Source organism: Triturus cristatus, chromosome 7 (assembly GCF_964204655.1).
Source record: "Triturus cristatus chromosome 7, aTriCri1.1, whole genome shotgun sequence".
Lineage (NCBI taxonomy): Eukaryota > Metazoa > Chordata > Amphibia > Caudata > Salamandridae > Triturus > Triturus cristatus.
The window spans coordinates 1,278,254,247-1,278,279,135 of NC_140590.1; the positions used below are offsets into that span (position 1 = coordinate 1,278,254,247).

Genomic DNA, 24,889 nt, shown 5'->3' on the forward strand with positions numbered 1-24,889 from the left:
TTAAGTGCATGGTATAGAGTCAAGGTTACACACAACCCATGCTTGCCACATCCAAGGGAGTTGTATCCTTGATGGCATTAATGATGGTTCATATTATTCTAATTCCTCTAATGCCATACTAGTTTATAGAGCAATGTGTGCAAAAGAAGCTTGGATGATGTCATCAGTCAGGTCACCCGTGATGTCATCAGTGATGTCATTTGAAATATCATCAGTAATGTCATAAATTATGTCGTTAGAACCTGTCATGAGTGATGTAATATGTGAGGTCATAAGCAACGCATAGCGGGGCACAAGTTATAATTAGCTCTGCTAACTATAACTGGTGAGCTTCTGTGGTTTAGTTCAAAATGTTAATGTCACTGACATTCACCTAACTATATCGCTATTTTAACCTTGTGTTATTTTAGTGAGTGTACATATATGTGCATGTTAAGAGGGTTACACCTGCTACTAATAACTGCAAAAAGTGGTGTGTGTGTTTGTGTGTGTGTGTGTTAATTGCAGTTATTTGAAACCATACAAAATGTACCACGTGATAAATGTGGGCCACAAACCATGTAAATATTGTTGCTTCAGTGTTCTTATGCGTATTTATACACAGGAGTTTCATCATGCATATATAAATATATGTATGTATATACTATTTGCATTTTGCTATTATGGGAAAAAAAATTGGAAACAAGAACCCTTCTATCCTTCTGACTACTATGAACTCCCAAACATCCTTCTCAATCTTTAACCTCTCTGGTAGCCATTTCAACCAACTAACAAGCACACATGACTATTACTTACAAAACAACTCACTACTTCCCCTTTTCATATCCACTCGTATCATTCTAACCCTATCCCAGACTCTCCTAAACGCAAGAAATCCAGAGCATAATCCTAACACAACTACTGCACAGGAAAAAAAATTATAATAAATTATTGTCCTAACCTATTCATTATTATCTTTGGTTCCGGAGTAGCATGAGGCTCACCGTAAAAAGTGCTTCATTGACTCCATGATAGTTGCTGTAAAAAGTGCACCAATGCCTCATTGGGAGTCATAAGCGCTTCACAATAATGAACTTTCATTTGTGTTCGAGTGTGGCGTCTGTTTTCAAACCTCTGATAAGATCATCCATAACTCCTTGTGCTCTTCACAATGTTTCTAGCCTCTTCCCTTTATCTTTGATGTGCTACCCCTTCTCCCCATTCTACAAATGTTTCAAATGCACTCAGTAATTCATCCCATAAATTTACAGTTGGGTGTCTCTGTGCTCTCTTTTTTTGGTCCACCTCAACTTTTCAATGCCATCTTTATTATGAGGGGCTATCCCTTGTTCTCCCGCTTCATTGTTATCACTCTTTTTTTGCTAAGGCAAAGGGCAGATGTTGGACTCTGTGGCTGGCATTTTTGGGTTTGGAGTGTTGAAAGAATTCCGATAAGCATGCTACAGGAGTGTTGAGTTCTATCTGATCTAGGTGGCTTCTAGGGATATTGTATACATTCCCAACATCTGGTTGTTGTGGGGCAACTCCACACCATTTAAAAGTCAACCACTGTGGGGGTACAGTGGGGATATGTCAGGGTTTCCATTTCCATTATCTTGCTCAGTCTTTCAGGGTTAAGGAAATTTAGGTTCAAACAATTAAGTTTGATACACTTGAACTTAGTATTCCTAGAGGTTTTGTTGTGGGAAAACTGAAATAAGGCAAAGGCAGTTTAATTCCTCTCAACTGTGAAAACAGCTGGTCTCGCAGAGTTTACCAGCTGAACTCAATCTGCCTTTTGCAGACCCACACCTATATATTGCACAAAGTGCTGGGCTACATACAACTATCCAAAAAGTCAATAACCGGTCTAAGAGTGCATCTAGTTAATCAAACCTTACATAACCTCACATCACCTGTGTCCTTTAAACTCGTGACCTTCCCTCTACGTTTGCTTATTGTAAGTCTAACAAAGCTTTAGTACAATATTAACTTCACCTCACACGTGTATGCATGTTTATCGTTTTGCTCCCAAGACTTCTTATCTGACTGTGTACACTTAACTGAAGCTACCTTTCACCTATATTCTCCAGGTCAAATTTCCATTTAATTGGAGAATGAGAGACGTACTTGTGCTGTGATTATAAAACTCTACAAAGCTTGTTTAAACATGTGTTCCATTTAACTGAAACTTGCTGATCGTACATTCTAATTTCTAGTGTACTCTCACCTATATTGTATCATCGTGAAGCTTAGGCCTGAACTGTTCTTTAACCACTTACAATTCTGCTGTGCTCTCCACTGATATCTGCTGTAGTGAGATTTCTTTGTATTTTGTTTCCTGCTCAACATTTCCCCCTCTAGTTGATATTTCAACTACTGTCTCTAATCCTGCATCTGCACTTGGTATCAAATGATCTCTATTGTCCTGATCATCTACTACCTGTGTAGGTGACATAATTGTGAACATCTGTCCCACCTTTGTATTCCTCTTCTTACAACAAGCTGTAACTAATTGATGACCACAACATGTCCAAACCAATAGCATGAGAAGTGGTAATAAAGCCTTAAACAATACCAACATCCAGGATGGTAGCCAGTCAAGCCTCCCTTTGAACCACTCATCTGGAGCACCTCCTTCAGCCACCATTTTCATTTGTAGATTGTACAAAGTCTGTATGGCTTCTGATGATGATCTATTGTCCGTATCATTTACTGGAATGTAAGTACAACAAGAAGTACCTACCTTTCCGCATACTCCTCCTTCCATGGCCGTCATAAGATCAAGTAAATAACGTAGCTGCATGATCATCCTTCTCATGGCACGCAGCTCTTCGTTTATGGAGGTAAATCAATTTTTAATGGCATTAATCATCTTCAGGAGTTCCAATCTAGTTATTTGTAACCATCGAGCAATTGCTTTTGCCTGAACAAACCGTAGAACATTTCCAAAGAACTGATCATCATTGAACAACCTGTGTACTTGGGCAACATCTTCCCAAGTAGCAGTGCAATAAAATTCTGCAGCTCTTCTCTGGTAATTATGTAACAAAGACGTTGGATGGCCATTTGGTTTGGATTTTTTGTTGTTTTGCATTTTGACTTTATTATTGTTTTGGAACTGTATAAATACTTTGCACGTTGCCCTCATGTAAACCTGTCTGCTTTGTGCCATAGCTACCAGGAACTTAATTGAGCTCATCTTAATTTAGTGACTATGAGAGGTCACCCTGACAAGGGTTGTGATTATTCCTTGAGGTGAGTAGTCGCGTACCCAAATAATATTCCAGTTTCTTACTCTGTGATTATACAGCAGTTACAGGGCACTGCTGGAGGGAGTCCTGCAACAGTAAAGTGGCATAGCTGGAACAAGCTCACGCACTGGTGGAACCTTCGGCCACTGAGCGGGCACAATGGGGCCATTAAGACAGTCCTATACGTAAAGGCAATGCTTTAGCACCATCCTGGCCGCCTGGTGAGGACGTTTACAATGCTGAAAGAAACCTATGCTCCTCTGGGAAGTTTGATTTGCTGGTATCTTAAATGAATGACAGGAACCTCGTGTTATGGTCCTACCAAACGACAGGGTACTGATAAAAGAACTGGTAAGCAGCACTTTGCACATTGTAATAGCAAGCTCGCCCTGCATGAGTCTGTAGTAGAGAACTTGTGTTACTGGTGGACATCGATAGGGCATTGCTGGAGGAGTCTTAACAGTTTTGGTGACTAACGACTATGATAGGATACTGCTTGAAGAAACTTAGGACTTTGTGCCATTGACAGAGCACTACTGCAAGATCACACATTCCTGGAGATGTGCGATATTACAGAGCACTTCGTAATGATCAGCCCTCGAAAAATCTACTCACCCACTCAATATGGCGAGTCAGATTTTATCAGATCGAGCTATATCTAGGACCTACTACCCGTTCTGGCGACTTGACAAAGAACATGTGTTCTGTTCAGTCCAAAAGTAAAGAAGTTATAATGATGCATTTAAATCTTATTTTTATCTTGTCACAGTTGCTCCGTGTTCAGAGAAAGAGGTCATAAGTCAGTTTACAGTTACTGTTCCTTCTCCGACTGCAAAATTCCAGGATTTTGTAAACTGAACTGTCTGACATGCTGTAGCAAGTCTGAAATTAAAGGCTGTAACATATCAGGTTTTTCCCAACACACATCTAAATAGCTAATTAGTCAACTGTACAAACATTTCAAAATATATTTCAGAAGTTGTGAAAGCCCTTCTTTTGTACTTCTGTGTGATATATTTTTATTTTTTTATTTTTTTTTATTAGGAGGAAAAACAAATCCGAAAACTGTACTTAGTGGTGTGCAAATGATAAATATGTTTTCTGAAACTCTGCTCTCACAGATTATTGTTAATATACTATATAGTTTTATCAGTAAAGCTACATTAGTTGGAAGGTTTTTGGCCCATTTCTTGGAAATGTAGTGTCTGTAAATGACAGTGCGCTACCACATAATGCCTTAGTAATCTATTTATTGAAAGTGAGTGGTTAAACATGAACTGAGAAACACTCCAGCCCCTGCACTGATGGCAATGCTTTTAGTAAACTGAGAGGCAGATTAGGGGTCATGTGTACCCTATATGTGGACTAGATTCCTATTACACATAGTGCAAACGTTTAGCCTATTTAATTAAACAGAAGAGTTTTGTTTTGTACAGCAGAAATGCTGAACTTCCATTTTTAAAGGTGCACTTATGTGAGAATGAAGAAAAAAGGCAATTCTGTAAAGTAAAATATTTGCCAATGATCACACAGGTTGAGACCAGTTTACAGGTCAAGTACATTAGTTATGTCGAGTAGATTATTGAAGTTACTCGACCTGCAGGTCTAGTAGCATTTTTATAATTTTGCGAGGCCTGATGATGATCACACTGCCATTCTTTACTCTCTTTCAGAAATCGTGCGGGCAACCTTGTTTTGGAGGCTGTTGGTGTCTTCGAGGCCCCGAAATCTCAAGGCCAGTATGATGCGGGTCAGGTGAGGGGATTAGAAGAATACATATTTAATCAGCATGGTTTTGATATCGTCATTTAACCTCAACATGTATATATCTACCTTAGATTAGTATACATTTTTGTGAAAATATTTATTTTCTTCTACAGAAAACTATATTTGAATACTAGGTCATTGCTGAGGAAGGGGTTAGAAAACATTTGTCCAGAGACGAGCATTAAACTTGCCTTCGCATTTGTATTTAATTTTTACGCTCCCTAAAACGCGCACCAAGTTGGTAAGAGTCAAAGTAGGATTTTTCCCAGAAATGCATGTGTACGTTCCTGGGACCGCTCTTTGCAGAAATCCATGTTCCCACTCAATTTAGGGTAAATAAAGCCTCTATTCTTGAGAAATAGAGATAAACTGGAGCAGGAGGATTACAGCACGAGGGAAAAAGCTATGATGGATGGAGCTGAGCCACAGTGAAGTACTTTGAGAATTGTAGCATGGTGACAAACATTTTCTATTTGTGGCCTATTACTAATTATTCTGTTTCCAGATCATTTTGGGCTGCTTCTGCCTTTTATTTATTGTAGTCTGATCTGTCTACACCCTGTAAGCCTTCCACCAGGGAGTTGGTCCTTTCTGGCTCTTGAAAAACAAGGCACATGTATGGGATCGATAAGAGCAGCACACAGCCCCTCCTGAGGTCCCTACACATCAGTACCTGAAATTACTTTGATTGTTTTAGGTTTAAGAAACTAAAAACAAGTAATTGGACAATAAACCAGGATACATGGTCTTATGCTGTAGAGCCTTTTCTTATGGTTCTATTGCAGTGTCTGTTGGTCGTTACTGGGCAGTTCTCTGGTGAGAAGCTGCTTTTTACCATTGCTATCACAGGGCATTGGACACTGTTTGCAGTACCCAAAAGTAGCATTAACTTCCACCTTTATTTTCTTCTCGTTGTGGTAATATGGGTGAGCCCTCAAAGTTTAAGCTAGGAGGGTTTATTAGTTAGGGACCTATATGTAGTGTGACCCAAAGTAGTAAAACTGAATGTAGTGAATTCTCAGTCAAACCTATAGTTAAAATATATAGGTCATGAATGCCTCTATAAGTAAGTAGAAAAATAATGATGTTCAGCAAAGCACGCTAGAAGGTCGAGGCTCTGTCTGTTGACAGATATGAACTTAAATGTTGTAGGGCTATTGCCTCTTGGTGCTACTAATGCTGTAGCATAGAACACAGTACCCCATGTTAACAATGGGGTATTGTTGATTGATAGTCATCTCGTTTCAGTAAATCTTTGGTAGCATGAGATTCTGCTAGGGTTTACTGAAACAACTCTATCTCACAGCAGTTCACTCGCTTAAGAGGAATGATCTCAACCATGTCAGTGCATGTAATTTGTAACATTAACATCAGGTTTTAAAGAAATATCAACTAACACTATATTGTGCCTGCAAGTTCCTTTCCAAATCGCATCCAAGTTACTCAGGAGTTTGGTAATTGCTGCTGAGTTTGACGCCTGCTAACACCTGAAATCCCATCAACAAAAAGCCAGTTGAATAAAATTACTGGACCCACTTCAACCTTGTTAGCCAAAAGACTACAAATATGTGGGGCAAAAGTAATCTTTTATATATTTTTTTTAATTTGAAAAGGCAGCAGAAATAAAATAAATGTATAGCTCCACTTAATCGAAGTGTTCCAGTATGAATGAATGAAAAGCTTTATTCGGTAAGGAAATTGCATACCATAAATATTAAACGAATGATTATAATGTAACCTATCTTTATATCTCAGAACACAGCAATCTCGTCTGACAGATTTCCTCATAGTATCATGAACTACATTTAACTTTGAGTTTATAATAATAATTTTCATAATATGGAATGGATTTTAAATAATGCCACCAGGCAACCGTGCCAGGTACCTCTACAGATCACCGTCGGTGAGGCTGTAAAGTCTTGGCTGACAATGATCAAAAACAATTTAGATTATGTATAGACTGGAGTTAATCTCAAGTCTTTTCAAAGTGCTTGAGCAAAGCCACAAAAAGATCCAGGGGGATTAAAAACATCCCCAAGGTAGAATAGAACATGTACGCGACTCCTGGTTTACCTAATGCACCTATTACACCTATTGCCAGGGTTATCTGAAATAAAAGATGTACAGGTGTATAGTAGAACTGGTATATAAATAACTACAGGTGTATAGTAGAGCTGATGTATAAAGAAATAGTATATTCTCCTTAGGTTTGAATCTATAGGAAGGGCATGGCTATTTTCATTGCTCGGTGTCCAGTAACCTTTATTATTCGAATCCCATCTTGCCTTACTCCTTTTGTGTATGAGTTAGCTGCCTGTAAGTACTTGCAATATGTTTGCAAAAGTAATCTTAAAAAGGTTAAATCAATTTTTCTGGACTCCAAGGACATATTTCAAAATAGACACACTGGAAGAAGGGGTTAACTTAGTGCTTTTAAGGACAACTCGACAAGAAGTACGATGGCTATTTTTTGTTCAATGGTCTTTGAATTTTAGATTACAGTGGAAAAAACAAATTAATATAAAACAACATAAAGAAAATAGTAGTTTACAGACATTGAAAACGATGCTCTGTATACAATTTAGTAAGAGTTGCTAATACATTCAAGGAAGCAACTTAATGAGGTGAGAATGCTTGTATACAGTATAAAAAGTTGGTAGTTCACTCTACAAGACCTATTTAGCATGCAAATGATAGCGGGAAAAGAAGATATCAAACATCAAGTTTAAGTTTGTATGTGGCTTATGGCATATAATTCATTAGGATGAATCTTTCATATTATGGTGGGCTCTAGATGGGTGAGCCGGTATCTTGTACTCTATTGGTGATGCCTGAAGGTGGGTGAAGTTATGGTGGGTTGTTCTTCAACAGATAGTGCCTCAAGATTTTCCCAGGAAGTGGCTGGCAATCTCATATTATGTTGAAGAGATTGCAGTGGAGTTTGACCTTCCATTAGCTAAGTGAGCCAGGTTTACCATGTGTGGATTGAGGTGGGTTTTGTGGATCTGTGAAGATTTTTTTCCTGGCAATGGTCAGCAAAAATGAATGAATCTCAGATCAGTCCTCAGACGAGGGGTCCGCTAGTATGCCTAGCATCACTGTGACAAAATCTATGCCAGTATATATCTTGAATTTGTCTCTTATGTATGTGATGATGTATTTACGCAAAGGACTGATGTGTGTACAGATGAAGAACATATGTTCAAGATTACCCTCCTTTTCACATCAGCTCTAATACAGGGTGGATGGGATTAGGTCTAGTTTGGGAAATTTTAGCTGGTATTCCAAAAGTTGGTGCAGCAAGAATATTTATCATTGGGCTGAGTTAGAGTAATCTTCTGTTAACATGCAGCTAAAGATTATTTCAGAAAGGAAGTTCTGTCTACAGCACACAGCGCCTGCGTTGGGGGATCCATGTGAGCCACACCCCCTGAGTGTCTAGTTTTAAAAAATGTCTGTGTTTGGTAGGTTCCCCTAGATGGCCGCCGAGCCCAGGTCCAAAAATGCAGGTGCCCCCCTTGCAAAACCATGTTTTGTGTTTAGATCATTTTGATGTCTCCACAATACATTTTGGGTGGTAGGAAATGTGTGTTTTGTTTCTAATTCTGGAAGATTATGGCACAAAAATAAAATAAAAATATGTGTCTTTAGTCACATTTGGAGGTTTGCAGTGCATGGTGGGAAAGAAAACTTGTTGGGATCCATGAGAGAAACGCCACTGTGCACTCCTGGATGTTTAGTTTACGAAAATATCTAGAGCTGGTAGATTTTTCCTAGAGATAATGCCCACCTTGGCAAAGAAAGACATAAAAGACAAATATTACGGCACAACAATCTATTCCTCAAGTACATGCATTTACTGGTGGGATTTGGCACAAGGATGAGTGATGGTTCAATATAAAAAGTTTTATTAGACATTTTACAAAAATGAAAAGCATTGTTCATAGAGCGGTTAATAAACTGAACCAGTGACTCATGACTTGTGATCTGTAAAGCCGCGTTGAGGCCCCAACCGCTTTACAGGCCATTCACACATCTTTCGTACGTGATACACACAAGACCATTCACACTGCCAGCCATGGAACCAACACATTACAACATTCACAAAAAGACCATGTACACCCTGGCAGAGAGACGGAAAAGACAATTATTACTGCACAACCATATGTTCATCAAGTATAAACACATACTGGTTGGGTTTCGCACGAGGGTGAGTGATGGTTCTATATATAAAATGTTATTATATATGTAATATCTCATTTTAATAAGAGGAGATTTCACAAAAATGAAATGTTCCATTAATAATTGAAAGGTCAAAAAACTGAACCAGTGACTCACAGCTTGTGAGCTGTAAAGCTGCGTCCAGGCCCCAATCACTTTACAGTCTATTCGCACATCATTCATACGAGACACACACAAGCCCATTCATGCCTCCAGCCACAAGCCCAGTACATTAGTCACATTACAGACCGCGCCAATCAAGGGCTCATCACTTTCATACGTCCATATGCCTGACACAGCAACCACACCGGCTGACGGAGTGTGTGGACTGTCTTTTGGCTAGCAGTGTGTGTAGTGACCAGCAGGAAGTCACTACTCGCACATCGTCAGGCAAGCGCCAGTCCACGCATAGCGTCAGGCAAGCACCAGTCCATGCACAGTGCCAACGAAGCACTAGTCCAAGCACAGCACCATCTAAGCGCCAGCCCACGCACACTGCCATCTAAGTACCAGCCTATGCACACTGCCAGCCTAGCGCCAATCCCTGCACACTGCCAGCATAGCGCCAGTCCCTGCACACCGCTAGCCAAGCGCCTGTCCATGCACACCACCTTCACATTCTTTTTACATTGCACTAATGCCAACTGTGAAACTGAACATAAAATATAAAACAATACAGACCAGGCAGTTAATGTTTACACTCACGGTTGCTCCCAAAAACTATTTTGCACGTGGTACATTCTAAAACGAGCAGGCACACACAGCGCAGACACTTGGGAACCACATTTGTGTCCTTCTGTGCCCCTCTTCACATACAAACTACATCCCTTACTGGGAAATTCTTCTTTTGCCCTTGGGAGGAATGTGATCAGCAAAGTGGTGATCTTTCAGTCTAGCCACACCCTCCACCACTCCAACTCAAGGAACACTTGCCTTTTCCTCTACAACAATGCTGCCTATCACAGACTCCTGGAACTTAACAAACATCATCTTTGACTCTCAAGAACAATCCTTAAATACAACAAAAGCATTAAAGGTTGCTAAGTGGTAAAGATGGATAGCCAACTTCTTATACCAAATGTAAGCCTTCTGATAAGCAGTGTAAGGTTCCAACCTCTGATCTACTCTGTCGGCACCACCCATGTCCCTAAGCGCTTCAGCAACCTGACCTCAAACAGTCAAGGGTGAAGTACTTTAACCGTGAATGTTAGTCAGCATGTAGACATTTCTCTTGTCTGCAAACTTCACAGCTAGATCTTCATCACTACACAAAGAGCTGCACTATCCCCTCTCAGGTTTTTGACAAACAAGTTCTTTTGAGTACCCTTTACGGTTAGAGCGGATTGTGCCACAAGAAACAGTATCCACTTGTAATGCTTCAGACTTGAAACAGTAGAACACCCTTTCGATCCAGCTCTAGCCTCCAATACATCTCCCACATACTCTTGGTAGCCGTGCCTTCAATTTCTTCCCACGACACTCCGTCTTATAACTATGCCACAAGCATGTCTCTTTGTGAACACTCTATTCTTATCAGCACAAGTTTCAGACCGGGAGGAACTCTTGTCTTGTTCGACTCACCCAATTCACGTACTGCCATCACCTGAGACAAGGGATTGCCTGTCTGATGAATTAACAACATAATTTAAACATGTTTGTAGGCTGGGGTGGGGGAGCTGAACTAATTATCTTATTTAGCACTGATGTATTTAGTAATCCATTTATCAAATTATGAGGAACAACTATAAAAATTGCAATTTTAAACATACATCCTCATTCATTCTCTGCATTGCATTCCTTCGTGTAAAGCCGGCCATCTCAGTTGGCAGCCAATCTGACCCAGTTGGGTATTTGTGTAAACATCCATCTGCCCCTAACTGCAGTAAAGTGGTCTGTGCATTTTTCTGAAAATTCCTAAAATCATCTTGCACAAAAGAATCTATACCAACCACCGCTTTTTCAGCCACAAGCTGATAAGTTTTCAAATTATCTTGCAACAATTTGTTCTGGCATAACATAATTGCAGAAGTATTCTTGGCTTCTACTAACTGTACTTCCATTTCTTCACACTCTTGTTCCAACTGAATGCATTTTTCATGCATTTTCCTATAAGCATTGAAGAGAATCCAACCTTGGTCTAAAGTACAAAACTCTTTCCTCTTTTTCAATTGGCACTTTCTGCAGACATGCCACGATTTGTACTGGCTCAGCATCGGCTATACATGCATTCCAGTTTTCACTTAGCCTTAAACAACAAGACCACTTGTGCGCAAGCATACCATAGGGGGCTACTTCCCACCCCGGTATCTTATTTGGTATCTGGGTATTTGCCTTTGCGAAAACATATTCGCTTTTAATATCCAATCCTGTTCGTGTCACCAAAATGTAATGCTTCAAAATTTGAACAATAGGACAGAGTTAAACTCGGCCTTCTAAAAATAAGGCAAATGCATATATTTCACTGCACCTTTAAATGACACATGTAGAATAGGAACTCTGCACTCTCAAAAATGAGGCATGTAAACTAATCGGGAGCTTTTAAAATGAAACTCATGAATTTATTAGTACCACACTTTTAAAACGAAGACAAAATATATTCGACAAGGCACCTACCCAGATGTCAAATAGCAATAATGCATATGTAACATAAATGCATATAGCGAATCTATATACTAGAATAAATGCATAGAAAGATATCTGTATGCACACAGCGTATTTGCTTTACATTTGGCACGGCACCTTTTAAATTGTTTACATTTGACACAGCAAATCGAGTGATTCACCCAGAATCAGATGTCGAGTCAACGTCGAGACTCTGACCCAGTTCCTTAGCTCCAAAGCCAGGAGCTCTGGCTGTTCCGCCATATGGTTTTCCCTTCTCTGTGGTTTTGCTTTTAGAAGATGTAGGCATTTTGAGTTCGGGATCAGATGAGGGCATTCATTTTCAACTCACACAATCAGATTTCAGTAATTGCATTTTTTAAAACAATAATATTGTGATTCGACCAGAATCACAGGAAGTTGAGCTACTGCCAACACTCGAGCCTGGTTCTCCAGCTTCAAAGTCGGCAACTCTGGCTATGACGCCACATCCTCTACTGTGCAGGATTGGTGTCTGCAACTGGACGCATAATCTCTTCTTTATTCCTGCCAAGCCACCCAAGCAAGAGATAAAAGATTCCTTGTTATTGCTGTGAGCAGCATATCTCCTTCCCTGTGCTGCCGTCCTTCTCTCGTTAATGTTACCGTAATCTTTCCAACGAAAATATATTTTTCTCTAAAACGAAATTTTGTATCTGCTTCCCTGATCTGTTCTGTGTGTTATGCTTTAAAGTGCAAATACTCCCTGCACATGAACTATTAGCACCCAGGATCACAGCAACAAATTGTTGTTCACAGACCCCTGCCACCCTCTTTTTTAAATGGAAAACCCACACCCTCGCACCTACAATTACAGCATCCATGTTTTTTTATTTTTTTTTATTCACTCTTCAGGATTCACATTCTAGACACCCACTTACCTCCACTCCCTTCCCTTGCCACTACATACATACACATAGGTAAAAGAGATTGTCATGTACAACGCCAATAGCTCGAACTCAAGGAAATGTGAGACATAGTGCATTTTCATTGCTTGTTTATTTTGCACTCTCACGGGAGACATGCGGTACTCTCGGTGGCCCAGCTGCCACAATATGCAATTATTTTTCTCAAATTACTGAACGGATTTCCATCAAATCACAAAAAGCTCCATCTGCCGACCAAGATCTAGCTTTCTGCTGAATTTGGTGTCATTTCGTTAGCAGTTTTTGGTGTAGTTGTGTCTAAAGACGTATATGGAAAATGCATGGGGATTTAACGTTTTGGGACACCCTTTTTTCTTTGCCTCCGCTTAATGGATCACTCTTAAAATTTCCAGGAGGGAACTGAGGTCGATGAATGTTTTGTGGCAAGTTTAGCGGAGATTCATCAAAGGGGGCCAAAGTTATAAGCAAACCAAAAAAACTTTGGTCTATGGAAAAGCAGACCAAACTATAGCTATCTAGCGGCGAATGCCACTATGTGATATATATACATATGTTTTCATACTTGTGTCAGTCTTTTCTTTAGTACATTGATAATGCCCATCCTTTTTGCAACCCCATTGCTAAAATTAGAAATCACCAGAACGTGCATTATCTACATTTTCAAAATCCCAATTTTCATGCAAGAGATAATTGTCTATTAATGTTGCTAACTTTGCGGTGAATCAAAGGTGGCAGACTTTGATTTCCACTTACCATTTATTGCTAACAAAAAGGCAGACTAACAAGTCCGTATCCGTAGAAGGAAGGACTCACCTATTTTTGTTATATTGTACTTTACTGTATGTTTGAATCTCCATATGTTTCACTTCATTCTTAAGGTTTAGAGAATCAAGAATTTCACATTTAAATCTAATAACCGCACTTACCAGTATCTACGAAGAGTTTCCATTGAACAACTGCAATCATTGAAAACTGTCATTGTGGGTGCTGTATCACTAGAACCTCATACTGACATTCTTGCTTTTTTATGGGAAATTCTTTTAAAATCGCCTTCTAGCACTGTGACATTTATTTTAAGATGGGTTGCTTGTATCTGAAGATTGTTGTGTTCAATTTTTAATTCTGTTTTTTTCCTGAATTTTTCCCACTTGACAGCTTTTTCTCCACAAGGTGTTCGGATATCGTGGTGTGGTGCTGTTCCCGTGGCTCGCACGCCTCTATGATAGAGATGTTGCTTCTGCCAATGGGGCCAAGTGAGTAGTTGGGCAGAAATGGGTGCAGGGGTAGACTCCCTAGTTGAGCTACTGCCTTCTCACATGTGTGTTTTTTTTCTTCATAGTTCTGAAAAGACCGCTACTAAAGAGGTGAAAGGCAAAACGCATCCATACTACCAGGTGCTGGTGGACAACCGTGACTGCCCCCACATTGTGAGTTTAGTTGCATTTATCTGTGCCAGTACTGTCATAACTGCACATCTCTATTAATCATGACTTTTACCACACTTATGTTTTGTCTTACCTGAACCATACACCCCTCCGCCTTTGTACATCAGTCTGTCTTGCAGCACACCTGCTGTTTCAGCAATAAGTCTCAAATAAAGCTCAGCCGGTGTATCTGACAACCCTGACCCGCTGCTGTTTCTATACTGGGGAACGTGCTCCACTCTGCCAATTGACCTGCAACACAGCCCTCACTGCCACAAGTGGACTGCCATACAGCTGTACTGAAAAAAGTAATTTCTGACCTGAAATGCCTCATGGTACCTCTGTGCTGGGACAGCATTGCTGACCTGTAGCGTATGTTCGCTCTGGACTGCGTACTCGTGCACCTTCCCATAAATGGCAGTGAGACCGAGACATGCACGCACCCAAATACCTTTTTCCTTCTGGTTTTCACTCTTTTAACTTTCTTTTTCACTCATTCACTTTATCTTTCACTATCTTTCTCATTCACTTTTATTTTCCTTTTCGTTAAGTTTCTTTTTCACTCTCTGGTTCACTTTCCTGTCTTCATTCTTTGACTGTCTCTTGGTCTTTCTCCTTTTCTCTCTTTCTCTCCACGAAAACATGCAGGCCATCTTTGTTTAAAGTGGCAGGGAGTGTATGGAGGTGGATCAAAGAGTCATGAGGTGAATTTAAGACTATGCAATCTTGGTATTCTGCACCCGATCGTTGATAGGCCACCCATGGGCTGCTGAACAGAACTTTGGGCCTGTCACTTATAATTTTAGAAATGAAGCACTTGGCTAGGAACATTTTCTTAATGGAGCAAAGTTATAATCTACCAAATATTTGCAAGAGTATTTTTTGTTTGGCACACAACCTGAATTGATATTTTCGCAGGTATTCCTCAAATGTAATAATGGAGGAGGAGTGAAATATGGTAACTCCGTGGTATCACACACTTTGGCCAAGAGGGAAAACAGTAATTTACCCGTGGCTTCCTGGTTTCTCGTCATGTAATTCAGCCAATAGATGGGTATCTCTTTCTCTTCCCCACTGTATAAGTGCGTAATGCTTGCTCTTGAATTCTTCAACAAACAGTGTTAAAAATGCACTTTATTACAAGCATTACCAAGTTGAAGCAATAAGACTTTATGGGAAATATTTGTATGGCAAAGGATGGTGGGGTACTCTATTTAAATGTTAACATCTGCTTCATAATACCTAACTAAAATTGATTTTAGGAGAGGCTCAAAACCTTCAGTGAAGACAATTAAACTTGTTAGCAAAACAAGGGTGTGGAAGATTATACAGCGTTCACATGAAACAAGTAACGTTTAGAGATCCGCTGCTGGCAAACTTTCACACACAGCCCGAACCGTATGGCCTTTTTTCAGTTTTGCAGCAGGAATTCTTTTCTGGATTCACATGCTGTGCATTATTACGCCATTTAGTGGTTGGGTCCAGCATTATTCCGCCATCTAGTAGTTGGGGTCCGGACAGGTAGTTTTTTTGTGCGTGAGCGTTGTTGACCACCTTTTGGTGTCAAGTCCATCCCTTGTGCGACGTCAGACGGCGCTCCAGAAGTTCTTTTGCGTGGTTGCATCTTCAGATTCTTTTTTCCACCACTGGGTCTGGAAGCACGACGTAGGACTTCTGAAGATTTTCGGAGAAGAGAGGAAAGGAGATGGGAAAACACCGAAGGCCCCGAGAAGGTCTAAGTAACGGAGAAGGGCCACCTTTGAGACCCCGATGGGGTATCCTGCCGGTAATGACCACGTGGCCGAAGAATGAAGAGTGGAGAGATGGTAAACGTTCATGGGAAATAACCAACTGGAACCTTTGCCTACCAGGAACCAAAAGGACTAAGGCTGCGAGACCTGCGCCGTGTTTGTACCGTAAACACTTCAGTTATGACGCCGACAGAGGACATGCCTAGCACTCGCAAGACGCAGGAATCTCTGAGATACCTCGGGCTATCAAGTGACGAAGAGGAAAATGTTGTGGAGACCGAAACAACACGAGGAGAGGAGTCTGACATTGAAGACTCCGCAACCAAAGCTGAAAAAAGACAAGAGGAGAAGAAGGCGGTGAAGGATGCTGAGAGGAAACGGTAAAAGGTAACAAAACCACCGAAAGGCATAAACGCTAAGTCCTCGAACGCAAGGTCCTCAAAGGCAGCCTCGGCGTCAAAACACCCACCAACCGAATGTCGGCACAAGACCAGAGAGACACATGAGTCCTGACCAAATTACACTGATGAGACATCTACAAAGCCATCAACGCTAGCAAGTGCTTGCGAGGGACAAAGGCAAAGTTTTGGCGCCAGGAGAGCCCTCGATGCCAAATAGAAAAACACCACTCACAGAAAATTCTACAAGCTTCAAAACTGCTCCTACTGTCAAGTAACCATTTTGTTTCATTAATCCTGGGCCGGAGGCAGATTTTTGGATGGGCTACGTGTCAAAACAATGCAAAGTGCTGTGAAATTGATCAAAGAAAAATTGTTGGCATAACATCTTCTCTGAGCACTTTCACAGCACTCTGGCTAGGCCTTCACTTTCAGCACATCTACAAAATGAACACGTTGCAGCACCTCCTGAGCTGCCGGGGTCGGAGGAGGGCCAGGGGCAGAAGAGGTGCCAGGTGATTGCAGTAAGATGGTGGGATTTAGAAGCCACATGAAGGCTCTGTTCATTTTTGGCTTGCGTTAACATGAGAACCAAGAGTAAAGCCAGGTATCTGACTCAGTGGCTTATCCAACTTTATTACAGCTTACATTACATATGGACTAACCCTGCAGCACAATCCTTTGTTTGTAACAATTCAGTCTCATTCATGTTTACTTTCCTATTGAGCAGCCTGAAACTAAATTCCAACACAGGAACACCTATCTGGGGTCTTTTCTTCTGCACCAAGTTAATGACTTGCAAGTACTAAATCCAATCAATCCGACGTTACCAGAAAGAGTAATACATCCTGTTTGTTGATTGATGCAGCTTACAACAGAACAGTTCTGTATGTCAAAACTGAATCATTATGCTGGTGCCATGATAAAAAAATGTTCTTACCCAAAACATGATTTTCCCTCCACCCACAATTTAATATTTTCGTCCAGTAATTGAGCCTATGAAAACAAAATTCTATCAAATACATCCTGAATTGATTATTTGGAAGAATGTATGAAGACACATTATAGCAATGCACTGTCATTCTGTTTCTGGCAGTAAAAGCACACCTTCTTAAGAACTCACATGAGCATTTAATAGAGGTGACCATAGTTGTGAAAAGTAAATGGGTAAGTAACTAATGGTAAAAGATTTTGGGTTTGCAGATGTTCTGATAAACCCAAAATGCACTGACTTCTTACCTTAAAGCGGCCGTGCACTCCCTCAAAAATATCTCGCTTTGTTCACTTTTAGAACTCGTTGTGAGGTACTGTAAGGAAGTGGGTTTCTGTTGCAGTAACCCCCCCCCCTCCCCCCACTTTTTGCCTGATAACTGATGCACTTTTCCTTGTTGTGCCCTGGGCTCCTGCCTATCAGGTGCCCAGGGCCTGTGTTCCTTCCCTAAAAACTGCCTAACAGCCAAAACAAAATTGGCATCTCTGGTCACATGTCAGCCCCTGGTAAATGTTACTCTAGGTGCCCAGGGCCTTGTGACGAGAGAAGGCCACTAAGGGCAGCAGCACTTATTGTGCCACCCTTAGAGGCCCTGTACCCTGAAACACACACACTGTCTTTGCAGGCTGAGTGTCTGGGTGCAGAACAAAACAGAGAGTCGACATGGCACACATCCCTGTGTGCCATGCCCACAACACACACTGCCCTGGCATACCTCAGTCACCCCTCTAGCTGGGTGCCCTATGCCAGTGGTGTGGGCACAGGTGCATGAGCCCTGTACCCCTACACTACCCAGGTCCATTCCTGGGCACTGTAAGTGCAGTGCTGCCATTAAGAGTATATGGTGCTGGGAGGTCGTCAACACGAATTCCACAGCACCACGATGGCTACACTGAAGACTGAGAAGTTTGGTATCGAACGTCTCAGCACAATAAACCCACACTGATGCCAGTGTGGGGTTTACTGTAAGATGCACGACAGAGGGCATCTTAGAGATGCCCCCTGAACCTAGCCTACAATCCACGTATTGTCTGAGGGGCTGCCTAGGCTGCCACACAGCAGACATGTTGCTGGACCCCTGGGTAGAGAGCCATCTGCTCTCCTGGGCCTGCAACAATGCACATCTTGGGTGAGGTGCGAAGTCTCCTTCCCCAGGATGGGCAGGGGAAGCTTCAAAGGCATTCCGCCTTTGTGAGCTTCTCCAAGCCACTTGCTGTACCCAGCAACTGGCCCCTACCAGTTCTCCACTCCTTCTCTGGCGGGAGGACTGGCCGGAAACCCCAAGGAAGGACAGGGGCTTTGCCAGCCTCTGCCAACCCCACCCCTCAGGTGGGGGAGGCGAGGTGAAGCACGTCCCCGGGCTCTCGCCACCTTGAAGATGGGAAGCCCTGCCCAATCAGGACTAGGTCACTGCCTCCCTCCCACAGGAGAGTGGCAGGATAGGGGGTGTACCCACCCCAGGGCAGGGACCCAGTGGTCCCTGCCCTTTACCTACCTGTAACGCCCCTAAATTCAGTATTTAGGGACACCCTGAACCTTCCTTCATTAGATCCCGATTCGAAAACAAGCAAGAAGATCAAGAACCCAGAAGACCCGCCGCACAGCTGCTAACAAGAGGACGACACCAACTGACTTGGCCCCAGCCCTACCGGCCTGTTGATCCTTGAACCTGCTCCTGTGGAACTCCGGCGCCTTCCGTGGTCAGCAACCTCAAAAACCCCGGAGGACCTGACCACCTTGACTCTACCAAGACTGGGACTCCCACGAGCAGTGGTTCTGCTCAAACCGCAATACCCCTGGTGCCAGCCAGGAACCGCGAATCCAGCACACTCTGCACCCGCCGAACCCGGCCTGTGCCCGAGTGGAGAAAGACCCTGAGGACGTCCCCCCGGCGATTCTGACCTGGAATCCAGTGCCCAAGGACCCTCCTCGACGACCCAGATGACGCCTGCAGCCTCAGAACCAGGGACCCCTCCAACCGCGACCAGCAGGGGGTAAGATTTTCCGAAGTCAAAAGACACCCCGGCGCCCCACGGCCCCAACTCCTGGGTGCCTACCTATCCTCCAAGATCCCAACTTACCCCTCGAAGTGTTGGTCGCTCCTGAAGATCCTCCGTCCCCGAGCCTTTGTTCACTTTCCAAGATCTCCATTGAATAACATTGAGCGCCCGACGGCTCAGAAGCACCCTGCACCCAGCCGCCCGAGTGCCCCTGGCAGTGCAACCTATGTCCTAATCTACTTCCCCATTTGCCCTGAGCAAGTGACCAGGAGCCCAGCTCCCACAGCCGCGTGGCCTGCTCGCCAGCAGCCACCAACCGAAGGCCCCCTGCCTCCCATTGGATAACATTGAGCCTAACTACCTCTGCACCCGGCTGCCCCTGTGCCGCTGAGGGTGTCCCAACTGTACCTACCTGACCCTTGGAGACCCCTGAGTCTATGCCCAGAACCTTAACTATGCCAGTCGAGTACTTACCTAAAAGCCGATAACTCACTTTTCTTCCATAGGCTAACATTGACTGGTTTCACTTGGAAATTCTTCTAAGTGTGGAGTTTTGGAACTTTAAAATATTCATCTAAAATCAGCCGAACAACGAATTCCGATTTACTCACCTGTTATCAGGAGAGACCTCAGTGCTGATTCTTGTAGCTCAGTACTGACCCTGAAAAGTAATTTTAACCGTACTTGCCAGTAACTTGAATTTCCTTCCATAGGATGTCATTGCCTGCTTTTTGCTGAAAAAGTTTCTAAGTGTCGATTTTTGAAACTTACAAATATTCTTTAAAAATCGTGCCAACGATAACAATGTAATTACTTACCTATTTTAAATAGATGTCCCAGTACTGAGCCTAGGAGCCCAGCACTGGATTACAAAAGTAACGAGAACATACTTTACCCGTAACTTGAATTTTCTTCCATAGGAAACCATTGACTGTTTTTCTGTGAAATGTCTTCAAGTGTCGATTTTGCAAACTTATAAATATTCGTTAAAAATCCCCTGTATAACTTAAACGCAGTTTCTCAACTGCTTACAGGTGGTACACTTGTGCTGGATCCAACACTGACCTAGAAAAAGTAACCATAACCCTACTTGCCTGCTAAGTGAATTTCCTTCCATATGATAACATTGGTAATTTGATTAGAAAAAGTTTGTCAACTTTTAAAATAGCAAAATATTGCTTAAAAATCACAACAGTAACTAAAACTTATTTACTCACTTGATGATGATGATGAAATAAGCTTTATTTCGATAAAAAATATCTTAAAAAGCACATACAAGTATAACATGAACAAACCAGCGAGACCGAGGGACAGGTCATATGAGTATGTCGTCATATTCCCAAGATGTACAGAAGATTTAAAAATACATATAGACAATATAAATAGGACAATATAAAACAGGAATGCAAGCAAACAGTAAAAACAATCAGGCTACTTAGTTGAGGGCTACAAGGGCTTTAGCTCTTAAAAGCCAGGACCATCTCAGGAATTTCGATAGAGCGCAAGCATATAGAGATCGCGTGTCTGATTTAAGGATGCGCAATGCTGTGAGGTGGTCGCGTGTGCCCAGGACTCTGCATAGAGGTTTTAGCCAGTAAGATCTTGGGATTTTATATTCTGGGCATGCAAATAGGACATGTGCAATAGATTCAACTTTGGTCTCACAGAAAGGACAGAGTGGCGAAGTTTGGAAAGGTGGTTTCCATCGAGCGGTCAGCTCACGCACCGGGAGAGTACCGACCCTAAACTTGAAGTAAAGGGCTCGGTCGAATGGCTTCTGGATAGTGTCAAGATAAGGCTCAAAACAGGCTTGATCTTTGAGCATAAGGAACTCGATGGTGCATCTGCCGAATTGAGAACTGGAGTTCCTTTTTGCAATGACCCAACTCCAGTATAATTTTTTCAGCTCTGCTTTCGGGGGCGAGGTTCTATTTACCCAAGCATCTTTAAGGCCAAGGTCAGAAAGCAGGATCTTTACATATTTCAGCCATTTGATTTTAATCCAACAGGGCATAGACAGTATTTCTGATGAGCCTTCCGCATACTTGGCTAGCTCGGGGGGCCGCCAAAGCCGGGCCCAAAGGAGCAAGGGGCGTATTTTTGCCAAGTCTTTCATCGCGTGGCACCCTTGATCAATTAGTAAGGGCACTATAGGAGTGCTCTGCGGGAGTGCCATCAGTTCCCTATAGAAACTGGAATCCGATCTAGCAAGCTCATCAATGTTATATGAGCCCCATAGTTCGGCACCGTAAAGTGCCGAACTCACGCCCTTTGCTTTATATATATCCAGAGCTGGGGCTATTGGCCTAGATGTAGAGGAACAATGTTCTCTCAGAAGGGCACCAGTGACCCTCTTGTGGGTTAAAAGCATCTTTTGTAGATGAGATGACCAACGCATAGTGTCTGTAATGCGGATACCTAGATAATCAAACTCTTTTACCCTTTCAAGGGAAACTGCATTTAAGACTGGAGGCCGCCCTAATTTTTTAGGGGGATTCAAAATTAGATATTTTGTTTTGGTGGTGTTTATAATAAGACCTCTGTCATTACAGAAGGATTGAAAACTATCGAAGAGTTTGCAGGCCCATGGGTGTTTTGGACAACAGGAGAGTATCATCAGCAAACAGGAGAGTTGGAACACGTTCGCCCGCCAGGGATGGTGCATCGGCAGGGACTTTCAACAAATGATCCACTACGCCGTTCACTAAAAGTGAAAAAAGGGTGGGAGCAAGAACACATCCCTGACGGACGCCCCTGTTTACTGGAATTCTCTCTGTTTTCTGGCCCTGTGGGCCCCAACGTACTTGGGCATAATTGCCGTCATGGAGTTTTATTAACAAAGCCAACAAGTAAGGAGGAATATTCATATTGGCCAAAACACGCCAGAGAGAGTCTCGAGGGACAAGGTCAAATGCTGTTTTTAGGTCTATGAAGGCAAGATAGAGACTGCCCTTTCCGAGAAGGACGACCTTCCAATAGATGAGGAACAATCTAAAGACCTGTCCTATGGTACCTGTCCCGACCCTAAATCCTGCTTGATAGTCTGAGAGGATGTTGTTGTCATTCGCCCAAGTTAAAATCCTCTCCAGAATCACTTTCCCGGTGACCTTCTGAGATGAGTCGATCAGGCTAATTGGGCGGTAGTTAGCTGGATCGTCTCTAGCACCCTTTTTGAAAATGGGAACAACCTCGGCCCCCTTCCAGGATTCGGGGACCGGAGCACCATTGGCGATGGCATTAATTAGGGTAGAAAGAAGCTTCCCCCATCTAGATGGATAGAGTTTGAGGACATCGCCAGGGATACCATCCGGACCCGCTGCCTTCTGCGGGACAATGGACTGGATAGCACAGAGCACTTCCCCATCAGAGAAAGGATCAGTGATCGGAGCGTCCACAGGAGTGAGCGTCCCATCAAAGAAAGACTTCTCCACAGTCTCGGAACGAGAGGAGTATAATTTGAGAAAGTGCTCGTACCATGCTATGCTAGTGATGTTACATGTCAGGAGTTCGTGGGCTGGTCTGTTCTTAGATCTAATTGTATCCCAAAAGGCACCAGGATTGCGCTTAAGGGAGGCCTCCCTTAAAGTCTGCCAAAACTGTTCCTCCCAAGACTTTTTGGCATTAGTGACAGAGATCTTGTAATCCTTCCTAGCTTTCTGGATCATAGATGCATTCCCACTTTTAAGGGCCACAATTAGGGCAGATTTCTTAATCCTGCAACTGTGCGTGTACCAACCGCCCTTAGGGGTGAGCTTGGGCCCACCACTCGGTGGGCCGCGTACTCGGAATAAGTTTCCCAATTTACAGATGTTATCTTGGAAAACAATTGGAACCCTAACACAAGCAGACTCATAGATGATTGATGAGGCCAGTTCAATTTGTGTGGCATGTAAGATTGACCTTATTGATTCGATTTTACCGTCGTCCAGCATTACTTTGCGCCATTTAAGGCGCCTCTCACAATTGGTAGGACATACCTCAGAGGTTTGCAGAGAACTAGCTACTGGTAGGAACAAGGAACCGTGTGCTTCCTCCCATAATGATTTAATAGAGAGAGATAGCTGGTTATGATCGCTATCATAAGAGGGAATTATTTCCATGTCCACCATGTACACCCAAAGCTTAAGATCGAGAAGTATATAATCGATCCTTGAGGTGTGGTTTGGCCTATTGTAGGTATGTACGCCATGAGGATCAGAAGATGTTCTGCCATTTGCCGCCCTCAGCCCAAACTCCAGAGTCATGGTGTTCAGAAATACAACTGATTTAGTCCATCTCTTGATAGGAGGCAATGATAATATCGGGATGCCTCGTTTAGCGTCGTCCTCAAATAGATCAGGGAGATCTGCTGAGGCAAGGGGCTCGAAGGAGCAATTAAAATCTCCTGCTACCAATACGTGAGATGCATGGTGACACTTGCGTAGTTCATCCTCAAGAAGTACGAGTGCAGGTGATAAGGCTCCTCCACTAAGGCCCCTAGCATAGACGTTGAATATGTCAAGAGACTTCCTTCCCTGGGCTCCCTTAAGAGTAAGTCTTAAAATATCAGGGGAGACAATAAGGGCCTGCCTGGTAATACACCCAAGAGAAATGTTAACCCTGATCAGTAGGCCACCCGAAGGGCGTCCTCTTCCTGTCAAAGATGGGATGGCCGGTATGAAAAAGGTAGTATAACCAACCATATGGAACGGCTCTGTGGCCCAGGTCTCCTGAAAGATGCAAATACTATAGGACATTATTAAAGAATTCCAATAAGGGAGGTCTAATTTGCTGGCGAGGCCAGCTACATTCCAATTTAAGATCCTAAGAGGAGGGATATCAGTAGCTGCATCTTGTGTTATAGGAGGATTAAGAAGATTGGGAGTAACCTGGGACAAGTTGTGTGAGGAAGGCAATGGAAGAGAGTTGGCATCCTGGGTGATTGAAGGAGGCTGTAAACTGTGCTGCTGGGCATGGGAACTCAGGATGATTTGGAGGGGATCTCTATCTGGAGCAATAGTTGCTTCGAGATCTTTTTTATTAGATTGGTCTCCAGCAAAAGAAGGGATAACAGCCCCTGCGAGAGTTCCATGTCAATAATGGTCATAGCGACCGTAAGGTTCATAATATCTGCTGAGGACCGGTATGGGGGAAACTTTTTCACTGATGTTCCAAGCTCCCTTATAATACCCGTCATAGGGCAAGTGAGAGAAAGAGTATGGGTAGTGGGAGTAAACAGATTCTGAATAAAACTGGCTTAGGTCTAGGCAACCTATGCCATTCATAATGGGTTGGTGATGATTGTTTCCAAGAACTGTCCCAGGACTGAATCTAGGATTCAGTCCTGGAGTTAGAAAAGTAATCCTGAAAGTAATCCATTGCATATAACTTAAAATTCCCATTGAGCTCAATGTATTATTGTGTTTGAAATAGTGTTGCCTATTGCAACAAACTGTAACTATTACATGCAAAAGTCAATTGCCTATTGCAAAGTATTTAACTAAAGCATCTCATTCTGAGAAAGTATATTTTGATACCTATTGTTGGTTCTAAAATAAAACCACATATTTTTAAATACAAACCATTGGCCTAGAGTTC

General features: G+C 42.6%; 1 protein-coding gene across 1 annotated transcript in view; it reads left to right on the forward strand.

Moving 5' to 3' along the window:
• The window catches only part of LOC146811825 (polymerase delta-interacting protein 2-like), a 128,969-nt gene that overhangs the window by 32,859 nt on the left and 71,221 nt on the right, over window positions 1-24,889 (forward strand). The window contains exons 2-4 of the mRNA XM_085618817.1: window positions 4,907-4,988; window positions 13,904-14,001; window positions 14,088-14,175. Coding sequence (XP_085474943.1) covers window positions 4,907-4,988; window positions 13,904-14,001; window positions 14,088-14,175 — 268 coding nt within the window. The remainder of the gene's footprint in view (window positions 1-4,906; window positions 4,989-13,903; window positions 14,002-14,087; window positions 14,176-24,889) is intronic.